General features: G+C 40.5%; 1 protein-coding gene across 1 annotated transcript in view; it reads left to right on the top strand.

Annotated features, from left to right (window-relative positions):
- DGKQ (diacylglycerol kinase theta) overlaps positions 1-25,851 on the top strand; it is a 104,301-nt gene that overhangs the window by 18,958 nt on the left and 59,492 nt on the right. The window contains exon 4 of the mRNA XM_032676713.1: positions 23,833-23,912. Coding sequence (XP_032532604.1) covers positions 23,833-23,912 — 80 coding nt within the window. The remainder of the gene's footprint in view (positions 1-23,832; positions 23,913-25,851) is intronic.

Here is a 25,851-nt window from a genome sequence, read left to right as displayed (position 1 = left end):
ATTATTCTATCGTGGACTTAAAAAAACTGGAGTTAAAAAAGTGGACATTCAGGTGTCAGTTTTGTCACTTGAAGAACTGAATGGTTTTGGTGATGGTAACAGATAGAAAAATGTGAAAGGCATTTGCCCAGGATGTCTCACTTTTTTTTCCATTCACGCATTATATACTTAAAGGTACTGCACAGCTGCAAATTGAATTTACGGGTTTTTTTCTAGTTTGAAAACTGCACTGACAGTTTGTATCTTGGAATTGTTTTTCCCCTTTGGCTTTTCAGGCAGAATTCTGGACAAGGATCACTAGCATCACTGTCTAATGACCATGTGCTGATGAGGCACTTCCAAGTTGCACTGTTGATATATGTATTTTAAGCCCACGTCTGAAAACTCCACCCCAAACAAGTCACCTGTGTGAGGAAATACTCTTAGTTTTCATTAGCTGTAACATTCCTTGCTCAGAGCATGTGAGGAAACCCTATAATGCCACCTGGCACATCGGTGTTTCCTTTGGGTGAAGAACCAACTCATTTGTCTGTTTTCACCCAGCTATTCTTAGTGTCATGTTTGTCCTTCAAACAACTTACTTCTAAACAACAACTATAAAAAATACCTGATGGGTCATTTGCTCAAGGTGGCTGCTTTTGACAAGTTACTTAATAAGTGGTAATATGTTTTCTTGAATGATTTTAAGTAAATTCTGTTTAGTGGTTACCTCCTTGTCATGTTTACCATAACCAATGGAGTTTGATCATTACTCTTTAGAAAGTGATTAAAGGGTGATATCTCAGAGTGCTATGCTGCTAAAAAAAATTAAATAACTCACCCAGCTATTAGTGAAGAAGACATTTGTTATAGACTTGAAAAACTTGGTAGACAATTGCTATCTCCTTTTTCTTCTCCACAGAGAGTTTAGGGTTGGAAGTATAATTGCATCTGAGCTGATATTTGGATTCCTTTTGATAAACCATCCACAGGCTTCAAAATTAAGCCATTGAGGGGCCTTTTTCTCGGTGAATTTACAATGGTTGCTGTTCCAAATCCTTGGGTTCAGATGTTCAATCTCCCAATGCTGTTTATGTTGATGTTCACTTAAGTTGGTCGTGTTCAAAACAGAAAGTTTCCAAACTGTGAAGGACACCAGGCATGCTGCTGATGAGACTCCATCAGTTATAGGAAGGAGAAAAAAATCCACACACACACACACACACACACACACACACACACAAACAAACAAACAAACAAAAACCCTAATCCCTCTTAGCTGTTATTATTTTGAGTATTTATGTGGCCTAAGTGACCTGGATTTGAGTTTTAATTGTGATTGACCCTTGGAAATGAGAATATATATATATACATATATATACACATAAACATATACATATATATATACATGTATATATATATACTTATATATATGTGTGTGTGTGTGTGAATTACCAAGTCTATGGAGTTTTTCAGTACATGTGTCAACTACTCAGCAGACTGGCATATGCCCACGTGGCTTACATAGCTGCGTAGCAGAAATACAAGTAAATAAAATGATTTCTCAAAACACTTCTGACAGTGCAGGCCAAGATAAGTGGTCTTTAGCTTTTCTTCTTGTGAACTCGGAAAAATATGTAGAAGAGATGCTCTGATGCTCTCTGTTCAAGGCACAAAGTGTCCTGCATCTCACTTTTTTTTTAGAAGTAAGATACTGCTTCCCTCTCCAGTTCAAGGCCAGAACCACTGTTGCCAGCACTTTGTAAGGGATTGAAGGTACTCCAGGGGACAATTGCAGCTCCCTTGCTAGATCAGCAAGGTGTTTTTACAAGTGAAATTTTACAGGGAAGGCAGTAGTTTTGCTGTGTGGGCAACGTGTCCAGTTGGGTCTGAAGATTTTACAGTATTAAACTTCTGTGCATGTACTTATTGTAATATCAGCCAACTAGATTTGCATCTGTGGTTTATTTTCACACCCTCCTCTACCCCACAAATTTGTTTTCTGTAAACCCTTCGTAAATGACTACATTTCTTACCACTTCACTATTTGTAGCTGTGACTTCCTTTGATGAGTGTGTGCACGTGTGAAAGAATAAGTGATGCTTGAATTGTAACATGAAAAATGGCTCTCTTATATTGCCTTTGCATTCCAAAGTCAGGTCATTTCAGGTTAGAGTGGGTTTAATTTTCCTCAAGCCTGGCAAGGAAAAGGCAGTGTAAGTGGCTAGGGTTTGTGCATGTGTGTATGCATCTTAAAAATGAAAAATATTAAATATATGAAGTCTGTATAAGAAGTAAAGAGAGCTCTCATTGGTAGTTTGCAGAAGAACCAATTTCATACACTAAAAGATAGCTAGCAGATATTTAATTTGGAGTTTGGGTTTACTTTTAGCCATCAATAAAAGCACTTTTCACAGTGCTTTTATTTTACATAAAACACTTCAAGAATAAAAAAGTAGGAAGAATTGTGAATCTGTACATTTTGAGGGCTGCAGATATTTCCAGTACTATAAAACTTTCTAATGTGAAAATGTTTCTATTTGGTTTATTTTAGCCAAAGGTAAAATGTAAGGGATTTAAGTAATAAGCAACTTTGTTTGCAAATTTAACAATTGTTTAAGCATTTTTATGTTCTTTGTATGTATATGTATTTAATTAGGACATTTATGGGAAGCTGCTGTCATGGACTTTTCGGTATGTTTTGTGTCTGTTTCTACTAGAGAAATGTCATTTAAGCAGGTAGGGTACCTGTCTTGATATGAAAGCTCTAAGTCAAATAATACTTTGGGAAGCAGCATCCTTGTTTTCTGTTTTTGTATTTATTTTTTGAGGTTTTGGGCATTTTGAAATTATTTTTATTTTTAGGCTTTGTATTCAAAGCAGAACCTCCAAATATATTCCAAGATACATAAATCTTTGTTTCTCCTAATCTGATTTAGATGTTGTCTGGCAACAGTGCAGCTTTTCCAGAACGAAATGTAAATGGTGAATCTGAGTTATATTTGTGCCATAAATCTCTGATTTGGCAAGACAGCCTTAAAGCTGCTGTGATTCATAGAGGCATGTCCCAGACATGGGCAAACCATTTTGTTCCTTGCCTGGTGTAGGAGAGTCTAGAGATGTTCAGATAACATCTCTGCAGCAGTCTGCAGGTGCATATTCTGGACGTGTTTTGAGTGGAGTCTACTATATTTAAAGGCTATTCTAAGAAATTAGATAGGGAAGGTGTGTTTTAGTTTAAGACTGGGAGTCAGATGAACAGGGAGTTTGTTGAGATACGGAAATAGTAGCAGAGAATAAGGAGACAAGGAGCAATCCCCTTGAACTCTCATCCTTTCTAGTTAGTTCTATTGTTGAGACAGACATCGGAAACATATTTGACCCTGCAGGTTTCATTCAGCTTTGTTTTGAAGGGAAGTGAGCAATGTATGAGATTCCCTTAAAAGTCTTAATGCTTGCAGTTCAAAAGGAAGACAAACTCTTCCTTCTTGTGACGAGCTTGGCTTGCTTTTGGAGCATTTTGAACTAAATATAAAAACTGCAAGCAGGTAAAACCATAGTAAAATCTTGCTTCTATGCTCCAACCAGTTTGAATTTTCAAGACTTGCTGGCTTTATTCTGGTTTCCTTGTCAGTGGTGGGGCCTTTCCATGCAACAGTTGATTGATGTCAAGATGCAGTTTGAGTTTGTGATTGAGATGCTGTTGAGTGGATGTGACTTTGCTGCATTTAAAATGTAGATGGAGCCATATGACTCTGAATTCATCTTGGGAACAAACACAGACTGTCAAAAAAAAGAAAAAAAAAACCTGAAACAAAAAACCACTCCCCAAAATAAAACCTAACACAGAAACTTGGCTCATTTCTGGTCAAGCTGAAATACGTGTTGGGAAAAATGTTTGTAGCATTGACTGACACATTGAAAAATGCAACTTACTGGTCTGGATTTGAAGGATAATGCATTTTGTACAGAAGCGAATTTATGCTTTTCTTTTCCCTGCCTCCTCCTGACAGTGTATTGGAGGAAAATGTCATTGTCACCATCAGTGATGCAGAGAAAAAGACAGGGAGCTTTGTGAGGATGCACATAGCTTCTGTAGCTGGAAGCTATAGTTTGTGTTGATAGCATTAGTCCAAATTTCAGTCCAGAAACTCAATTAGGCAGTAAATAACTTACTACAGAAAGTGCTGAAGCCAGTAATCCAATACCAAGCTTTGTACAGTACTTTCATGTATCGTCTGCTTTACTGTATCAGTCTGACTCGGTGATGAGTTCCAAAAGCACTAAAGGTACTCATCAACCTCTCATGGTACAGACTGGCTGCTGATGGTGCTCTACAGGTTTCCTTTCTAGATGATTCATCAAATATTGCTTAGACTTACTATGGTCAGGTGTTCCTCAGCCATTCTTAAGGCTAATATCCACCGGTTGTTTTAATCTTGCACAAAATTTTCAGTCTTCCTCTGGGAAGTTTCCCACGGACCATAGTTCTTGCAGTGCTGTGCTAAGGGTCTAAAAAGCTATTAATTCTCTCTTGCAGTTGTGTGGGAGATAAATGCCTGACTAGTTTTGTGATAAACAAAGAACATTAAACTCCAAGGGTTTCCGCAAAAACATTTTCTAAGTACTGTACTGAGCCATTTAACAGCATTTTCTGGTAAAACTTGTGCAGCATTGCAGTCAGAAGTGGCTTCAGTACTTCGTGGATGGAGAAGCACTTGCCTGTTCCGATTTTCTGTGATGTTTATGTGTATTTGGTGTGTGCTGATGCACTCCCTTTTTCACATTTGCCTTCTTTTTGGAAACCAGTAACATCGTTCCTTGCTCTGAAGATGGCCTGCATTCCTTCTTTATAGATGTAGAAGTTTGTATTAAAATAGGTTGTAGTGCATCTTGCTCAGCAATGCACATCTCTGTGTGATTCCTCAGTTTATTGTTCAGGAGTTCTTTTCTGGTGGTGATGTTATTTTTATTTCGATGTTTTCCCAGTAATGTTAGTCCTGGGGTTTTCCATGTAAAATAAGCCCATTAAGCAGTCACTTTGCATTGACAATTGCTTTATAACCCAGTCTGGGTCATTACCCAATTGTAATTGCAACCCAAGGTGGGGCCTCCTGCTTCTACTGCCAGGAGAATGGCATGCAAGGCATACAAGGTTTTTAATTTTTGTTCTCCTCTTGGTAGCTTGTAACAAATGTTTCTGTTTATTCCACCCACCACCAGACTTATTGTGAATTATTAGTGCAGGGATAAGGAATTTTGCTTTATTTTTTCCAGTGGGTTACCTCTGGGCAGGGTCACTTTGCTTGTTTGTCTGTTTTCTCCTTTTTCATTACAAGGCCTTTATAACTTGTCGGTAAGTTACTTTGCTACTTGGTATCCCATAGAGAACCAGGAAGATTCTCTTCCCGATTTTGGAGCTCTGTTTTCATGGGGAAGCTTTGAATTATCATTCAGTCGGGCTATCCCTGGGTGACCTTTGCTTTTTGCTTATGTCACTGGTTTCTTCCAGAGTTGTTTCTAACTCTGCATCTCAGTAGCTCCAACTGACTTTCTTCTGGGCTACTTGTTGCTCAATTAGGTCCATCCTGAGCTGGCTCACAAAAAATCCCTTTGGCAAAACTGCTTTTGCAACATGTGTGGAAAACAGGTGACTAAGTTACCTGAACATGTTTAACTTGACTCAGCTCCAGTGGGGAAAGAGTAGGTTGTATGTATAGCATGTACACCTTTCTGAGGGATAAAATAATATGTGCTGATCAACTCCTGTTCTTTTTCATTTGTTTTATTTTTTTTTCCCCCCGGTGTTTTTATTTCGTGGCACCTTTCAGTTTTGAGAGGAGCCTGTTAGGAAACACTCCCAAGCAGAGCACGAAAGCTAATGTGTGTATCACAGTGTGATAAAAAACGCATTGGAAGTGTACTTCTTTTGTTTTGGTTTGGGTTTTTAAGTGTGCTACCACAGTATTCTTCCTTTTAAACCATATTGTTGACTACTGTTGTCTCCCGTGTGGGAGTTTGTTATTCAGTAGAGTACAGTCAACCTCTAATTTCACTTCCTGTTTTTATTTAAATATTTTTATTTGCTTGACTCTAGAAGAATGGGAGTGTGTACATGTGTTTGTGTATATATTCATACATATTTATGTGAAGAACGCATCTATTTGAAACTTTTTTATGTTTGCTTTTTATCCTGTTTAAAATTGAATATGAGTGATTTACTTGGAAATATGTTTAGGATTATGAATGTAATATGCTGATATCATTCACTTACTTGGCTTCCTTTTAAATACCAGTTGTATGATATAATTGTCATGTCACTTACTATTGTAAAAGTAATGTTATTTAAGATCTAAAGAAGCGAATAGTTAGAATAATCAATGCTGTATTTGAACCACGATTTAATCCATCCCAGGAGATTTATATACAGAATAGTGTTAGAGATATTCTGAACACTTGGCTAAACAGATTTTCTTTTAAGAAAATTAATTATTTGATCTTCAGGTGCTAAAATGGGAGCACTGTGTTGTTCTGCAGGGTAGTATTAGATTACAGTGGCTAGAAAATTGGACATCCAGTTTAAGTGCAAGAATACATTAAAAAAAAAATCTCTGTTCCTCATTGCTTTTCTTTCTGCTGGGCAGATTGTGTCACTCTTTAGTGTCTTCGTTTGTCATACTGTAATTCAGGAAACGAGTCTATCCTTTTTCTACAATACTTTCTCTACAGAGTGTGGAAATAATAACTGATAAACCTCGTTAGCCACTGAACATAGGAATACTCTACCATCCAGTTCCTTAAGTGTTTCAAACAAAAATACTTCCTCGGTGCTGAAATCATTACATGGCTGGGATCTTCTTTGGTTGGAATCTTCAAAAGAAGGCAGAAGAATACAAGGAAATTGCTAAGATTCCTCTCAGCATGAAGATGGTGTGAGGGAGGGATCTGAACTTAAAGTGAAAAGGCTAGTCCTATTTGAGACTGTGGATGCTTTCTTTCAGAATAAAAATTACCTTTAGTGAGATGACAGATTTTCTTCAGAATTTAGTTGGGGTGACTTCATTCATGGCTGGGCTTCGCGAACGAAGATTTGGGAAGGCTTTATCCACATTTGTTACAGGCACATTGGTGACTTATGAGGCCAATACGTGTGACAGAGTGAGTGTAAATCATCATACATAAAAATTTGCATGGGAAACTGACTGGGACTAGAGTCCTGAAATGTATCTGCTGCAGAAGGAAGCCCTCAGACTTGAAACAAAGATGTGGGCTGAGTAATGACCTAGGCAAAACTGCTTTTTCACATTCAAGCTCTTCTAAAAACAGTGTGATAAGGAGTACTGGAAAAGCTGATTTCAGAATTTTCGCATATTCACAAATATTTAGATAACTCGAAACTGCCAAGACACTTTTGCAAGTTGATGCCCAAATTTTGGGTGGCCCTAGATGCTGTTGGGTATGCCGGTGGCATAAGTGCCACACTGGAAGTTGTGCCTGGCAGGTGTGCACGTGAGCTGTGAGCGGTGTGCCTGCCCTCACTGCTGGAGGGTTGTCACTGGTGGTAATAGCAGCCCTTCCAAAAAGTAATCACAATTCTTTTATCCTGAAGGAGGTTGAAACTTCCGGAAAATGGTGCTTGCAATTATATTTGATGCTCTAACCCTCTGCCTGGATACTGGGCAGACTTAACTCTGTAAACAGAAGATGCTGAGTGAGAAATCAGACATGTGATCCAAAATGGCGAGGTGTGGAAGATAATAGATGTAACCTTGAAAACAAAAACAAATTAAAAGATTCCTGTTTTGATTTCTGTGCCATTGACTTACATGCCTGTAGTTTCTCGTGTGAAGAAATTAATTAACAGCAGCTGAGACTTGTTAGACCTCACCAGACGAATCCTTTTTTCAGAAATAGGCCAGAGGAGGAGATAAAAATACTGTAATGTTAAAAATACTCTTCAAACAGCTAAATATTGTTGTGTCCATTCTGGTTTTGACCTCTCTTATTCTATTCCTATTATATTTTCTTTGCTCCAGAATAGCTCCAGTATGGCAATTGCCTTGAGATTTCTTGAAGTTATTGTATTCTTCATTCAAGCACTTTTTCTTCAAGTAGGGCAAACAGATCATTTAAAAAATAAATCCATAAGATAATGGAGATACATTACACTTTTTCATTGTAACTTTTTCACTTTTTCTTTTGCTCAGTGTAACTTTCTTCTTAAATCTGCTCTCATGGGAAGCCTCAAGAACCTTTCGACATGTGTTGGTAATTCATGTGTATAAATTAATAGCTGATGCTGTTGCATAGTAAATTAAGAGCAAGTGCTACAAGAACTTGCCCTGTCAGCCTGATCAACTGAAAGGACCACACCAAACAACACCAAACCAAAATAAACAAGACCTTGATATTATTTGGTCCCTTTTCAGAAAGATTTATAGTTTTTCGGGGGTAGATTTTGAATTTTACTGTTTTGTGAGCAAAGCTATTATGCCTTGGAAGTACTGGTGTATTTGTCAATGGTTTATATAACCTGTCACTGCAGGCTTCTGTTCTCTGGATAGATGTAAATGCTCAGCATATATGAATTTTGTCTGATCTTACTGATGTGAAAGGACTGTTCCTTTAATTCAAGATAAATATAGTCCTGAATCTCATCAATGACTCAAGCCTAAGTGGTGGAACTAGAATCCTCACACTTTCTTAACAGGAATCTTATTAAAATGCTTGAAGTGAATAAAATTAAAAATAGGCATAAAAAAAAAATCACAGAGTTTAGCGCTTTCAATTTGCTAGCCTTTCTGGAAATAGTGCCTTGTGTGCTTTGTTTTCCTGGTTCACCACTCTGTGAATCATTTGCCTTTTGTTTCCTGACCATGTCAACAGCTTTGTAGTAGCCAGATTGGAGAAAATACTGAATGTACTTACCCAGTTTGCACAGGACTGTTTCTTAGCTTTTTGCATTTTTTTTTCTCTCTTCTTTCCAGGACTGTTTTTTTTAGTCAAATACTATAGTTTTATACACTTTTCCGCGTGATGCAGCTTGGAAATGAAGCCCTATAGGACTGAGAAATAGAGGTTGCTATGGCAACTGGGGTGTCTTGTTTTCTGGCTTGTTTTGTTCTGTGGTGATAGGAAGTGTTGAGATGCCCTAGATAATCCTGAGATTACCCACGTTAAAAGTTGAAGAAAGCTTGTTTTGGGGTTATGTAGATTAATAATTTTACCTGCATTTAATTGTATCTAACATTTCTTTAAAAATTGTAACAGTGCTGTGGAGGTATGTGTGTGTTATTGTAGCTAAGATTAGCAGTGTTTTTTGTTCTAGTACCTTCAGGATTTTTTAATATATTTTTATGTTCTTTTTTCAATTTTTAAGAGGCAAGGTGGAAGAGGGATTGCAAACCTCCTGCTTACATCCTGTTTACATCACTGAAATGGAAAGGGCTGGGTTTATGTGAAACACTACCTGTCTCTCCTTAGTCCGCTCAATATCTTATGTGTGTTTTGGAGGGAATTCTTGGTTTCCCCTCCTGCTAAGAGCACAGGGCAAACTCACTGGGCCTCTATGGGATACCTGTGTAGCTTACATTGTGTGCCTCTGGTGATAGGCCCCATAGGTGAGGGCTGTGTTACAGCTGGTCTGAATGCTCCAGTGTTGAGAATGTCTCCAAGTCTTTGAGTATTGTGAGTGTCCCAGGCAACTGTGTCAATGTCACATTTCTCTGACAAAATGCTGTCACAGCTTATGAAGTCCTACTGTGCATTAAGTTCGACTGCAATCCACTCTGTTTATTTAAGTAACTCAAATTCTTCTTTTTTGAAGTAAGATGTGTTACTGTTATTTCCCTTTTATACATGGGGAGGCGTTTTGGCTTGAGTATGTCTTAACATTGCAGAAGTATTAACGGGACTGGTTTTTCACTGGAGACATCTGTGTTGTTACTGAAGTATGACATTTACACAGCGGTGTGTGAATTTATGTGTGCTGTACTGGGTAACCAGTGATAGTGGTGAAGGAGGCCACGTGTGTGAGGGCTGGAACCTTGCGGTGTTTATGCAAGTTGCCTAGGCATGATAACCTCATCAAGTCAGCAAGTCCAAGTGCAAAGTGCTGCACCTGGCCTGGGGCAATCCCAGACATGAGCAGAGGGTAGGAGAAGTCATCCTTTGAGAGCAGCTGTGTGGAGAAGGACTTAGGGGCTCTCGTGGGTGAAAAGCTGGACACAAGCCAGCAGTGTGCACTTGCACATTGCCAGAAACCAAGCACATCCTGGGCTACATCAAAAGCAGCGTGGCCAGCAGGTCAAGGGAGGTGATTTTCCCCTTCTACTATGCCCTTGTGAAACCCTCACCTGGAGTACTGTGTCCAAGTCTGGGGTCCTGAGCACAGGAAAGACATGGACTTGTTAAACCGGGTCTAGAGGAGGCCACGAAGGTGATCAGAGGGAGGGAGCATCTCTCCTATGAAGACAGGCTGAGAGCTGGGCTTTTCAGCCCAAAGAAGAGAAGGCTTAAGGGAGACATCATTACAGCCTTCCAGTACCTTAAGAAGGGTTACAAAAAGGAGGGAGAGGGACCTTTTCTGTAGGCAGATAGTGACAGCACGAGGGGCAGTGGTTTTAAACTGGAAGAGAGCAGGTTTAGATTGGATGTTTGGAAGAATTTCTTTGCTCGGAGGATGGTGAAGCATTGGAACAGGTTGCCCAGAGAAGTTGTGGATGCAACATCCCTGCAAGTGTTCAAGGCCAGGTTGGATGGGGCCCTGAGCAACCTGGTCTAGTGAATGGCAGGATGGATTGAAACTGGATGATCTTTTAAGGTCCCTTCCAGCTCTAACCATGATTTTATGATGAATTTCAGTTGCAAGAACACTTGCAGTAAATGTCAAGTTGTTTTAGTGCATTTTCCTTCTAACTGAGGATTGAATCAGTCTGCCTTGTGTTTTTTGTTGTGCTATTCTGTTCTGAATGCTGTAAGCTATAGCTCTTTGTTTTGACCAGTTGCTGTGAGTCAGCTGGAGAGTGCTGATAAACAACTGACAAAGTTTCTCTTTGTAAAGCATCATCCTGAAACCAGTGACTTGGAGAAGCTATTGCAGACAACTGCTGCAGGGAGCTGAGCACTATGACTTTAGCATGGCAAAGATGCTGGTATGTGTGTGTCCTGCAATAGGTGGTTCTGTGGACCAGCTGGATCTTTCTTGTCACTCTTCTATTTCTAACCATTGCATGTTTCTCTGCCCCTGCTGTCTTGTTGCACTTACAGGTGCTGCAGAGCTGGCACATCTTTGTTCCAGCCACTTGTTCAGCTGATTGCATGGCAATCTGCAGCAGAAGACAAAAGAGGCACCAGTTTAAGACAGAGCCAGAGGAAATTGCTGATCTTTAAATGGTCTTCAAGAGGCTTGTCTGTACTGGTATCTGGTACTTGATTTTCTTCTTACCCCCATGGCATCTTGCTGACATTGAGTTGGGTGCCATTGGGGGACCTTTCCTCTCCCTTGAAGGTTGTTAAGGAGCCTTTCACTGCATGTGCAGTGAGTGTGATCAGAAGTTTTCTCTCAGCCTTCAAACTGCCTTGACCCTTTCTAGCTGTGTAAAGGCTGTAGTCTGAAAGACCTGGGAAGAAGTCATAGCTGTGTTACATGGTCTTGTATCTGGCTTGTACAAAAGAGCTACTGGAATGCTTAATGGTTTGTCCTCAGATAGACAGATTTCTGTGGCTCAGAGACAATTTCTTTTCAGATTTCTGTCTTCAACATTACTGAATACTAGTACTATCCCCTTAACACTGGGAGCTTGTGGTTTCTTCCCACTGGAAGGAGAGTCACAGCCATCCCAATGGTCTGTTGCACTGTGGGTGTGACTGACCATTACCGTGCTGGAACTATACAGTGGAAAGATAAATTCAGTGAACAGAGGGCAAAAACTGTGTCCCGCCAGCCTCCCTCTGCAACTTTACATTGTGAGTGGGAGGCCTCTTCCTCTGTGGTATCTTTTTTTATGAAATTGTCAGAAGATGAGTTGCTGAGCTCTCTCCTGATGTTGTAGACCTCTTGGAGATTTTCAGTTTTCCATCAGTGAACCAGTCCCTTGTCCTAGGGTACTGTCCTGTCTTTGGCCTAATCCTCAAGAAAAGAAAAGATATTGGTGCTTTCTGGATTTGAATGTGAATTTGACATGTCTCAGAAGAAGAAAACACTCTTAAAGTTGGGGACCTGTTCAGTACTAAAATCACATGCCTTTGAAATTCTGCACTCACCTTAGTTTTGCAGGGAAGTGTGATCCAGCTGTCTTTCAAGGGGGAAAAGTGAAGCCTGTGTAGAATTCATCTTTCTCATAAAATTTCATAGAATAGAATCATAGAGTAGCTTGAGTTGAAAGGGACCTTAAGTCCAACACCCCACTTCCACACCCCTCAGGGACATCCTCAGCAAGGTCAGGTTGCTCAGAGCACCGTCCAACCAGGGACAGCCCCATCCGCTTCCAGGGATGGGGCATCAACCCCTTCTCTGGACAACCGGTGCCATTGTTTCAACACCTTTATCATATCAAATCAAATCTCTTCCTTACATCCAGCTTAAAACTACCCTCTTTTATTTTTAAAACCATGACCCCTTGTCCTATTGCAATGGCCCCTGCTATCTTTCTTATAATCCCCCCTTAAGTATTGAAAGGCTGTAATGAGGTCTCCTTGGAGCCTTCTCTTCTTCAGGCAGAATAGTCCCAACTCTCTCAGCCCTTCCTCATAGGAGAGGTGCTCCAGTCATCTGATAATTTTCGTGACCTTTCTCTGGACCTGCTTCAACACCTCCATGTCTTTCCTGTACAGAGGACCCCAGGGCTGGATGCAGTGTTCCAGGTGGGGATTCATGAGTGTGGAGTAGGGGTGCAGAATCACCTCCCTCTACCTGCTGGCCACTCTTCTTCAGCTTCTTATGCAACAGCACCCTCAAGTCCTCTCAGCAGGGCTGCTCTCGATCTGTTCATCCCCAGCCTGTGCTGATAGCAGGGGTTGCCCTGGCCCAGGAGCAGCACCTTGAACTTGGTCTTGTTGAACCTCCTGATGTTCCCATGGGCCCACTTCTCAAACTTGTCCAGGTCCCTCTGCATGGCATCCCATCCTTCAGGTGTGTCAACCACACTACCTAGCCTGGTGTCGTCGGCAAACTTGCTGAGTGTGCCCTTGATGTGTGAAGACGTTAAACAGTACTGGTCCCAGTGTGGACCCCTGAGGGACACCACTTACTGATCTCCATCCAGACATTTTGCTGTTGGCCACTACCTTCTGGATGTGACCATGGAGCTAATTCCTTTCATCAAAGCTGTATTCAGACAGGCCATTTTTTTACTGGCCATACTGTACAAAATGGAAGGAGAATGGACTACAGCATCTTGAGTGGAGTGGGTGGACCCCTCTTCTTTGTATAGGCACAGCTGGTACAGTGTCTAGATTTTCTGCTGACCGTGGTTGTAACTTAGAAAAGCCTCTTGGCCAAATGGAGATGGCTGCTTTTGCTGCTATGGCATAGCTTGCCTATGCAGTTGTTACTTTGTCATTGGGGTGTGAAGCCTTGGTGGAACTGAGCACATGGCACAGGTGCCTTTGTTGTCTCTCCAGCTGTGGATGCTCCAGCTTCGCCTGCTTAGCAGTATTTAGGGAACCTGCTCTGGGTGAAGTCAGGAGATGAGAGGATGGGGAAGGTGCTGTTCTGGCAGGTGACATTCCATTAGTTCATTTGTCCATTTGTCCATACTTGTTTTACTGTACCAGAAAGATGGAGAAGCAAATAGTTTGTCATCAGAATATTTACAGCCTTACGGATGAGAAAGTGAGAGGTGCTTAAGGTAGCCCAGGTGCTTTGTGAGGCTACCACAATTCAAGCAAACCTACTATAACCAAATTGTTGCATTTATGCTTGACAGTTCAAGTATATCATTGAACTCATTTGACTGTTTCATTTTTCAGTAGCTTGTTTTCACTTGTTTTGGTACATTGTTGTTTCCTAACAGCCTATCTGAAATACAAATGAATAGGAATTCAGATGTGTTACCTTGAAATTATAGAGCTCAAGTGCTACAAAAACTTTTCTTTGGGATATCTATACCTGTAAATAGATGTTGTTCTTATGTAGACAATTCTGGAAATATACAGTGCAAGTCAATTCATGTTGCTTGGAGTCAAACTGCATTTTTATTGGACAGGGTATATACTGGTATCTGTTTAAAGCAGAGGCAGGTATGACTGGTTAGTTAACAAGACCAGAGAGTCCTGGAGAGAGAATAAAGCTGGCAGATACAAGTGATCTATAAGGACACTCAGTAAATATCTGGAAAATTGTAAAAGGGTTCTCATTTCCTCTGGATATTCAGAGGAAGAGGATCTGCAATGTGGTCTCACTGAACTGTAAGACAAGCAAAAGCCCAAGGTTTCTCACCACAGTGAAAAAGAGGAAAGTGTTTTTAATGCCTGACTTCTTAAAGCTTTCAGAGATTTTTCCATTCCTGTCTTGCCGTTGTTTGAAATGTTCTGGGAAGACTAAAGCTCCTAGTGACAGCTTTCCTGATGACATTTAGCAAGCATTGCACAACAGACTTCTAACTTAAACTAGGTTGTGTCTTTGCCTGAGAGAGCACACCAATATTGCATACAGGTCTGTGCATGTTTCTACTGAATTGGGAAATAAGCTGGCAAGGTCTGTGTACTGCATCCAGCATTCCTTTCAGTGAATAGTCACAGTATTCAGGCTGGCCTGTGGTCACAGTCCTAAACAGAAAAGCTAAATGCATCTGTGTTGGCAAGCTGCTACAATGGAAAAGGAGCTCAAAGTTGTGTAACAAATGTAAAATTGAAGTCCCACAAACTTCCAGTGAAATGAAGGTCTTGCTTTTAAGTTACTCAAGAAAATAGTGTCTCCTCCACTGGCTTGAATGGTTACACAAACAGTGTGTTTTATATAATGTAATTTAAGAACATTGGGATTAAAAATAAAAAAGTCTGTTTCTCCAATCTGTGACTAATTAGCCTGTGGGCATTTTCTAAAAGCTATTGTCTTTTAACTATCAATGGATCTCTTCAGTGTATGCAAAGGCAGTCCTGCAGAACACAATGAGCCTGCTTGCACACCAAGGACAACTTCAGAAATTAGTGATGTCCTGAAGGGCAGAGGCACTCTAAGATTAAGCCTGTATTTTGGCTTCTGTTATATCAGGCACATGCTATGTGCAGGAAGAGTAGAGGAAATAACCTACTCCGTTTTGACTAAAATAAAACTGTTTTGATAGTTAGACTGACTTGGCCTGAATTGTCGTGGTGCTGATATGCCCTTTAAGTCCCACTGATTCATTGTTTGGAAAGTAGAGACTGTTAACAGTTGTCTTGCATAACAGCTTTGAAGCTTTGGTTTATTCCCTGGCTCTGCTAGATTTCTTGTTTGTTTTGCTCTGTCCATCTACAGTTGTCCTTCCTCCTCCTGTCTTTTAAGTATCCTGCAGTAGCTATGCCTCCTGCACCAGGCATCTTTGCCTTTATGTGCATAGGGGACTTTAATTAAACTAATTTGAGCAAGCTGATTCTTCCATGTCCAGATCTTCTGTACCTGTCTTCCTTCCCCAGGCACTCATCAACAGCCTCTTTATATAAACCAGTGCTGCTGTTTCATGGCAGAACCGAGGTGGAAGCTAAGACATCTCTATGACTGATGGCAAACTAAATGAGAATTTTCAAAGCCCTTCTAGGTCTTGGAGTAAAGCAGTTTTGTTTACTGATCCACCAGAAGACAGAGGATTCTGCTATGTTTCTGGGCAACCCTGGGGAAATTGGCTGGACTGAACAAGTGTTTGCATCCCCTTCCTGAATAGGAGGGGCAGTAAGAGAACATCTTGTTTTCCCTTATTCTAGCAGTGATTGACAGTGCTTTTAAAAAAGAGCTGTTTTTTCACTTGCTGAGCACTATTTCATTTTTCAGTGAGGGGAGACTTGAGAATAACCACTTGAAAAACTGTGGCATAGGCAAATTCAAATACTTCCTCTTGTTCTGGGTTGTTGAATGCCTTATATAAGTTGGTGACGTATGGAACAAAGACCTGTAACAATTCCATCTGTTTAAGAGAAGTATTTGTGTTGCTAGAAGTACTGGTGGCTATCTGTTCAAAGCACTAAGCTTTACAGGAAGCCTCTGAGGGTTTAGTTTACCCCTGATTCATTGTTTCATCATGATAAATTAAGGTATATTCTACATGGTCAAATTTATAATCTGGTGTATTGACTTGAAGTTAAAGAACCTTGGCTTCCGTAAGTTGTTGTGCTTTTAGCAAGCTGAAAGTAATCGTGCTGATTACACTATGTGAGAGTCTGACCTTGACTCTTCAGACTCGTAGTTAGATGCAGTTGTAATGCACTCTTAACAGTAATGCTCTCTCTACTGGAGTTAATGAAAACTACTGGAAGTCTTGAAAAGACATTGAAAAATTCACCCTGCTGGAGTGAATTACTCCTCTGGAGTAAATGGCAAGAGCCATTATTCTTGCTGTAGTACCTGTTGCATTTAAAACGTAGTCACACTCGGTTATGAAGCACAAGGCTTGATCTGCACTGTGCTTTGTGCTGCTAAACCTGATGGCTCTGAATTATTGCTGAAGTTGGTGGTCTGTTGCACCAGGTAAGTGGTAGGGTAAAAAACGCCTGTGCTATCACCTTCCCAAGGGGTCCATCAAACCCCAACAGTTTCCTGGAGAAGCAGCAACAATGTCCTACTCTTGGTGCTCATCACCCTGGAGTGTGCAGCCAGGAGACAGTTGGTTCTCGGAACTGTCTACAATGCAGGCCTTGACCAAAGTTACCACAAGGTACATGTCCTTTTGCCACCTGTAAAGAGCTACACTTCTTGTGTACCCCTTCTCTTCAAACAATTACCCTCTTGGGGCAGTCAGAATTTGGGGCAGTTGTGGCCTGTTGCAGCCTCATACAGCTAGGTCTGGAAATATGTGGTGGGAAATGTTAAGGGGCATAGTCCTCTCTTTTGAGAGACCTGCCAGTCTTTGGCAGAAAATGAATGTTGCTTCTTGCAGCTCTTGGGACTTGTTCAGATAGAAAAAGAAGAATTTGATTACAGATTAGTTTTATTTGATATAGAAGATGTAGCACTGGGTTGAAGGTTGTCATGTGAAAAAGGAAGAGAGAGATTCCTGGGGTGTGGAAGTTAACCTGTGAGTGCAGAGACACAGTTCAGAGTAGGAGGAGTAAAGTTACACTGTAGGTACCTGGTGAGGACTTTGTCGACGTTTGTCCATCCCCTGTTAAATCTTCTTTTAAAGGTAACATTTTAAAGATATTGTGTTTAGAGAGGGATCATCTATAACACTTGCTGACACCTGTTGAAAAAACACAAACTGTTAGGTATTTATTCTGGTAGAAACTTTTTTTCTCTTTTGTCCTGTAAAATTTCCATGTACTTAGGAAAATATAGACAACATTACTGTGGCTATCCAAGTCCAGTGCCAGAGTCAGTTGCTAGTCATAACCATAGCCTTTTCTTAATCTTGTTTTTCTGAGCATCGTGGCAGAAAACGGACATAAATGAGGATATTGTGCATGGAAGGTTCCCAGTGGAATTGAAAGTTGGCATTCACAGTGTGTGAAATGCTGCAATAAAAAGACACTGACTGCATGCCTGTGTCCGGGTGTCAGACAAAAGCAATAGAGGGAAGCAATGAGCTCAGGTGAGGTTGCACATGGATTTATGTCAGGGGTGTCGTAGTAGGGTGTTGTGCTACACAACTCTTCCATTAACAGCCCACGACCCCCTCCATAAAGGCCAGTAGTGAGGTGAGACACCAGCTGCTGAGGACTGCAGAAGAATATTTTAAGTGAATTAATTTTAATCTATCATTTTATTGCTTGGAGTGGTTGAATGTAAAGTGATGTTTATGAAGTGGGAAAAGTACTCTTACGAGTTGATGGGCCTTGAGTCAGCTTTTACAGATAGGCAGGAAATGAAGTTAGAGTTGTAATGATGCATCTGGGGAAATATGTGTCCGTTTTGTAATTGTCAAAAAAAGGCAAATGGAATGCTAGATATTATTAGGAAAAGAATGGAGTGACACAAAATTATGGTCAGCCAGCTCTGTGCCATAGCATAAAATCACAGTGCGCACATTCCCATTTCTGTCTTTTTTTTTTTTTAATCCCCCTTGTAATTCTTTCATGTAATCTGTGTGCATTAATAGGGCTTTTTGTAGAGGACTCTAGAGATTTTTCATTTATGTAATACTCCTACGTATGTCAGGCCATCCATTCCAGTAAACTCTCCAAAAAAGGGACTGCTTCCAAGTCTTATGTTTAACGAGATACCTCAGAGAATTACTGCTCTTAATTTAGTTTTATTTATATTCACATTGATAAACTGGGTATGTTCCTTAATGCATTGCACTTAAGTTTTCCAGAAATGAAAAATTTATTGTGCTCTCATGGCTGGGCAAAACAATTCTGAGTTTCTAAGCTATTCCTGACTGATTTAATGGTTTGTTTCAAAAACAAGAATAAGCCCTTTAGTCAGCTAGGTCATTCAGTAATCTGTAACCTTTGTTAAAAGATTAGAAGGAACATTGGCAGGCACTTGCTGGGAGTTATAGTTGGTGAAAGCGAGCAAAATGCGAGTGAGGTACAGCACTCAAAAGTAATGCCAAACAAAATGAAATTATTATTTGCCAAGTCATCCAGGCAATATTGAGGAGTCGTCGTACTGTCAGTTTATGTCAGAGTGTGACATTTTCCCTGTGCTGGCTCTGTGACAGGCAATACCAGTTGGCCAAAACAGTGTGGTGTTGGGAGTTACTGAAGTTCACTGAAGGTGTGTGCGGAGAGAGCGCTCAGCTGCTGGAACTTGCCTCTGTCTTCGGGTGCAGAAGCTCTCTCTTTTTCGGAGTCCTCGATATGAGCTGTGGCCATGACAGTGTTGATGGCTCCTGTGTGAGCAGCAGACCACAACGTGCAAAACCCATGAGCGATGGCACCCTACAGTGAGTTCAACCAAAGGGAATTGTTGCGATTAACTTAATGCTGATTGTGGCTCCTGCTGCAAGTTAACTGAGAGGCAGAAACCCGAGGCAGAGGGGCAGGAGGTGGCCGGCAGGACAACAAATCCAGACAACAGAGGGGTTGGAGGAGGAATTACAATTTACCTGGCAGGTCCTTTTGTTAAGCTCAAAATGAGTTCTCACAGTGAGTCTTGTGTCACGTTTCGAGGTGGTTTTGTGTTGATATTCCTTTATCTTCCTTGGAAAGCAATTTGGTAGCTCTGCTTTTAAAAGTGTTTAACAAATGTAAAGTTAGATTTAAAAATACAATTGTTAAAGATAAAATAAAAATTAAATGAAGGCCAACATGTTAAAATGCAAATTTACAAATAAATTTATGTTTGAAAAACAGCAAAATTGAGATATGGTATTGCCCCGAAGAGGAAACAAAACTAGTTTTTAACATCTTGCATGCTTTTCCTCAGGACTGGGTGATCTCTTCAAAAAGAGAAAGAAGATTATGTGTTAAATTTGGTATTACATCATAAGCAATTCTCACCCAGACATCATTTGCATAGGACACTGATACATTGCTAGAGTCTGTACAGGACATAATCCACCTTTTTCTTCTTCATACTTTTGAGTTCTGCTTTGAAGTCTGTCTTGAGGATAGAGACAAAAACGCTCATGTGAAAAAAGTGTGATATATTGGAGGGTGTAAATAGCCCTCACTTTTCTAGGATGTGTTACACAATTCATGAGTTACAGTGATTCCCAGATTTTATCTCCTGCCTTCCTAAGGAGGGCTGGAGAGAGATGTTTTCTGTTTCCTTTATAGTGTATGTTGGAGGGCTACTGGCTGCATGTTCACTCAGTGTTGCCATATGTACACATTGCATTTATCAAAACACCGAGGGAAACAAAATGTGGTAGGAAAAGCAGTGGCTTATGGGCAGAGACTGCTGTAAAGCCACATCTTGTGCTCGATGTGGACAGGGAGCAGCCCTGTGGTGCCTGATGGACACATGGCTTCCTGCTGTGTAGTGGGAATTACTAATCTTTCATAAGAAGGGAGTAATTTGCTATTGAATGGAGGAAGGGAACAAGGGAAACTTGTCAAATATGGTTGCTGTATGCCTGAGCATATCGTTAGGTGCTTGGAGAGACCATGTAAAGTCCCCTGAAGCTTTAAGTAAATGAATTTGTAGATTCTGTCTCTTGTGTCTCTTGAAATCGTGGCTGTTCATCTTCCGTCAGTGTTGAATAACTTCATGCAGCTTAAACCTGGATATAGGTGCCTTGTATTCAAAGTCCAATTTGAAGGTTGCAGGCACTGTTTTCTTCAAATACACTTTGTGTGTTTGTCTCTCCCTTCATCCATGCTGTTGGGTACTTTTGGCAGTGCTTGAGATGCTTAGCTAAAGAACGCAGGGAGCACTGTAGGCTTTCAAGCTTGACTGAGACCATCGGTTTTGTATAGCGTTGAAAGGTGCGTTAAAAGATGCCGTTGAAATTGCTTTGTTTTGACTTAGACAATTCATAGATGTGTCTGCTTGTAGCTCATCACTAAGTTTGTAGCATCAAGAAATCCTCTTCCTCTAAAGAGAACAGCCTGCCCTCTTCCTTTAAATGCTTTTTCCTCAAAATTTTGCATTTAATCTCCTGAAACTTCACGCACAGTGTCTTCTGGCTTGTTTTCCCTGATGAAGGGTCACCCTTTAGAAAACACAAACCCCCTCCTGGCTGTCAGAACTTCAGGCTTAATTGTGTTGCCTCTCTGGGACTATTGATATGAATTCAGGATTCCCCTGCCCTCTACCCCCAGTGTTGTTAATGCTTCAGTTTGACTTGCTGCCATTTTGGGTTTATTTCTTTCTTTGTGGAATGTGGAAAATAAAAATAAAATGGTGACTTGTAGGAGTAAATTCACCTCCTGAGGAATGTGACAAGCAGAGGAGGGAGTGTGTGAGTACCTCCTTAAAAAAATGTGTGAAAATCTTTTGTGGAGAACGTTACCGTGTCTGTTTGGGCACTCCTTATCTCCCACTGTTTGTCACCTGATATTCCTTAATGGGATTATTTGCAAATGCTTCAGTTTTTTCAGTTGAAATCTTAGGGAATTAATTCTTTTGCGTGTTGGTTTTTTTCTGTATGTACTTGAACTGTTAGAACCTTTATGCACCTTCCTGTTTTGCTCCTTGTCTGAAACTTTTTGTTTTTACTGCTTCTCTGAAGCTGCTGGTGTAGTGTATTTTTTCTGTGCCGTGAGGTGTTTCCTTAGCTGAACCATGTATTACTGTCTTTATGCAGGTCCTTGTTTTGCTGAGTTTGTCACTGAGAAGAGAAAATTGAGTGGTATTGTGTAGTGACTTGAGTTGTCTGAATAAGTAGAGAACATCTCTCAAGGTCTGTGGAAGAAGCATCTCATTCTATTGATTGCCTATTCTCTGAATTCCCTGAGCTGTTTGTGTAGGGCTCAGTTTACTTGTGCACTGAGTTTGTGTGCACTTAAATCTGGTAGCCAACTGAAGATAGTAGCCTTGCAGACTTCAGTTGCCTGCTGCTCCTTGCAGATCATAACATTTCTATGTTCAGTCTGCAGCACCTTGCTCTGTTCCTTCCTTTCTAGCCAGCCTGCTTCTGAATTAAAAAAAAATGAGGGAAAACAGTGTCATTTCACTGAATTTCATTAGTCATTGCTGCTTCCTCTTTGACTACACCTCACCTCTTCATGAACTTCTTGACATCTGCCAGTTTATATTCAAAGTGTCATTCTCTGCCTTTCATGGTTTGAAGCCATCAGGACCTTTGTCACGACTCTTCTGCCTGCAGAGGTCAGTTCCCCTCACCTCGCCAGGTTTCAGTTGAGCTTTGGGCACCACTCTGGGATAGTGAAGAGGCCACCTAAACAAATGGCTGGGGCAGATATTTTCCACTGATGATGGGATGTATGTGGTAAATTTCAGACTAGCTGGTAATGGGCTTTTTTCCTGTAGCTTCTGCAGACCTGCTCTCACAGCAAGCAGGTGACCCTCCTAAAAGCATCAGTAGAAATATTGCTGAGACCTCAGGTAAGTTTTGTTGTGTTATCATTAAGTATGTTATCACTACATCCATGTTGAGACAACATACATAAGTGATGAGAATTCACCAGTTCTCTACCTGTTTTCTGGAGCAGGAGATTGATCTTTCTTCTGCCTGGGCAATGACTTTGTTCTCTTTGGTCTCCTCTGCACTGAAGGGCTGTGTGCCCCTTCCACCATAGAGACTACCTCCAAATATGTTGAACATTTGCATTTTCAGCTCTGAGAATCTACTTTATCATCCTTTCTTGACTGTTTCCTCTCCTTATTTACGCCATTTAGGGGGCATACCCACTCAGGAATGCCATCAGCCTTAAAGACATTCATAACATTTCATGTCACCCAGCAGAAGATTTGGTTCTGCTCCTTCCTACTTTATTTCATTGGTGCAGTAATCACTCTGGGTTCAGTCATGGTTGATGAACAACATGTTTGTACACAGTAGTGACTTGCAGTGCTTCTTTTTCTGACTTGCAGAGTAATGAAAAACAAACGCTGCCTACTGCTGACATTAAGATGAGTGCCAATGGGAAAGTAGTCATCCTTCTTTTTGTGCTACCGAAAGGAAAAATTACTTTGCGCGGGCTGGCAGCGAGTTGCTTAGAGAAGTGGACCTGGATTTTAATGCTTCAGTTGGCATGGAGGAAGGTGCAATGCAGTGTTGTGCAATCAGAAGTCAATGAGCAGGAGAAGGGGGAGGAGAGGAATTTGACTGCTTTTGATGGCACTAGCAAATACAGTCAGTTGCAGCAATGGGCTGCACATGGGAAGTCTGAAGCACTTGGAAGTGTTTCCAGATGCGTCTGGAAGTTAGCAAGTGGTGCAGTGTGCTTCTGAAAAGCATAGAGGTGTGAAAACCCCCTGTGTACAGCAACAGTTGCAGCTGGCGAGTGATCCTCTGCACAGGCATTGGGAGAGGTCTGCACTTCCACACAAGAGGTCAGGGCCTAAGCGTCTGCATAAGGCTTCACGCTTGAACTGATAGAGAGTAATAAGGGCAACTCTAAATCCATAGCTTCGTGGCTTATTAGTTCCTAATTAATCTGAGGTGGCGGGAATGTAATAAAGAATCCCTTCTTTTCTTTGCACAGCTTAATGTAATGCAAATCCATGGTAAGACGCTGTGGAAAATACCCTGCCCCCCATGAGAAGTGATTTTTTCAAACACTGTCATGGTTGAAAGCACGCTTTCTGGTGCTTGGATGGAATTATAAACCTGTAATAAGAGAAACAGTTAGTTGCTCTTGACTTGCAAAGCTGCGTGCAGCTGGTAACCTTTAATTTTGTCTCCTTCATCTGTTATGCTCAGTGTGTAACAATACTTTGTTTTCTCCCATTTATTTATGTCACATGCACTAGCTTGTAGAATAATTCACTTTCAAGCATGTCCATCTGCTTTGGCTACATCAAAGAGCTATTTTGGACTGTTTAAAACTTCTTTTGAAATTTAAGAGCTCGTTTTGATACTTATGGAGAGAGAGTGTGGGAGGACATAACTTGCCTGTAATGCACTGGGATAAGCTCTCCTTTGCTTTTCCATTGCCAATGTCTTAGTAACGAAACATGTTGGAGTTCACGCACTGCACAAAGTGCAGCAGTCTTGTACGTTCTCAAACCCAGAGTACAGCAAATGTGATTAAAAAAATGTGTTCCTATTTGTTTTTTACTCCATATGGGTTTTTGTTTGTTTGTGTTTCACAAAGTCCCTTGCTTGTGAAGATTTGCTCATGGTTCTTATTTTATTTCCACAGTTTGCAACTTCATGTCTCATGAAAAGTGCCTCAAGAATGTCAAGATACCCTGCTCATGTATTGCTCCCAGCCTTGTAAGGGTGAGTAAGCTCACAGTGGCTTGTCTCTTTCTTTGGATAATAGCCGAAATTTATCACAGATGAACATGATATAGTATAGCAGTGGGATTTTAATATTGTAATGCATAAATTGTGTTAGTAATCACTGAGGCTTTTATAGCTGCTCAAAGCCAAAGCTACACTTCCTTTGAAAAGTCCCTGCTATGGGGAGCTGTAGATAGTCTGTCTTTGAAGACTAGTTATTTGCTTTGTTTAAATATTACTAGGTGTTCTTACTGTGTGTCCTTACCTGGAAGTCTCACAATAATGAACTGGAGAGACTGATTGATATCAGTGCTCTCTGAAAACCGTACCATGTGTCAGAAAAACAAACTATGCACATCAGCAATTTTTTTTACAGAAGTTACATATTACTGGGAAGACACTGTATCTTCTCTGCCTAAAAAAAGGCTATGTTTGTCTTCTATTGATTGCTGCATCCTAAATAAAGTCATTGCATTAAAAGTAGAGGATTTCAAAGCCAAAAAAAGAGGGCAGGACTTCAACTGATGGTAGTACTTCAAAATTTATTTTGGTAATTAATAAAGTACTTGTCTTCATATGGCATGTGACTATCTCCCACAAGACTTCATGCTTAAGACGTTGCTTCTAAAGGGTGTAAAAGATGAATCAACTTTACAGAAGATAATAGGATGCAACTAAGATATTAAGAAGCTAAATTGAAGAGAAAACAAAGTGTATTATTCACTTGGGAAAGGATGACAGAAGAGGAACAGATAGGAAGAAGGTCATGAGAAGCTTACTAGAGAAGTAGTAAAACACTAGAAATACCTTAAGGAGCCATATGCAAAAGTCAGATGAGACATGGCTGTAAAATCAGTCATGTGCATTACAGACCTTGCTGACCAAAAGCATTTATGGGAATCCATTGTGTAGACCTGTGAAGGGGAGCTGATTCCCTTCTTTGTGTCCTAAAACATTTTCCAAGTTCCTTTATATTGTGGAAGCCTGTGCAGGAGCCAAGACATGAAAGTTTAAGCCATATATAGCTTGGGTTATAGGAATTGAATAGAGAAAAATTACCCATCTGTTTTTCTGAAATATGCTTTGTCTAGATAGTAATGCTGCAGGCTTTGCCAACGTGCTGCTTCTTCCTTACGTAATTTTCAACTTGAGAGGTGTACCTTAGGCATCAAAAAGGTTGAAATAGAAAGTTGCCGGTGAAATAGTAAGGAATACTGCTGTAAGTCTTAGAACTTCCCTGGTAAAGGGAAATGTAGGTAGTGAGAAATGCTCTTACTAAGAATTAGCATCTACTGCTGTTTCAGTATCCTGGCGATCAGTCGTTGCAGTATGAGAAAAGGAGTAATCAATCAGATGATATAGGTGTCTTTGTAAGGGCCTTTGGGGTGGATGGCAAAAATCCAACTGGAAAACAGGGATTTAATTCAGAGGGTCAGAGTTATAATAATTTCTGACTGCTTCTTTTTTGGATTTGCTCTAAATTTAATTCACTTGTCAAAAAAGTATTTATTCCTTTGCTTTTATATGGTAAAAATCCTACATTTAAACTTACTAATGTTTCCATTTGCATCAGTTGTAGATGTCAGTGTAACTTTTTTTTTTTTTCTCTTTTGGCAGCCTCCATAATCTACCTGCCTCAAAACATAAAATTTATCTTATGATTTTATGTGTAAACGTTAAGCCTGAATTTTACTGCACAGCAAGGATAGTTATCTGGGTGGCATTGTCAGTCCTTGAAACTGTCTGCAGTTCAGTGTTGCTGTATTTAGCTGCAAAGAGCCTTTTGTGTTATCTGTCTTGAGCTATAATGATTATGTTTTGAAAATTCTGGGTTGTACTTTTCGTTCTGGCCAGTGTTGTCCTCCTTGACATGGCCTTCCAAGTTGCATTAATCCTGGTCTGCTTTACAAGTGACGTCCACCATATGGGAGATATC

This window comes from Chiroxiphia lanceolata, chromosome Z (genome assembly GCF_009829145.1).
Source record: "Chiroxiphia lanceolata isolate bChiLan1 chromosome Z, bChiLan1.pri, whole genome shotgun sequence".
Taxonomy (NCBI): domain Eukaryota; kingdom Metazoa; phylum Chordata; class Aves; order Passeriformes; family Pipridae; genus Chiroxiphia; species Chiroxiphia lanceolata.
Note: the sequence above shows the minus strand (reverse complement) of the source record. Positions and strands in the feature narration are given on the sequence as shown.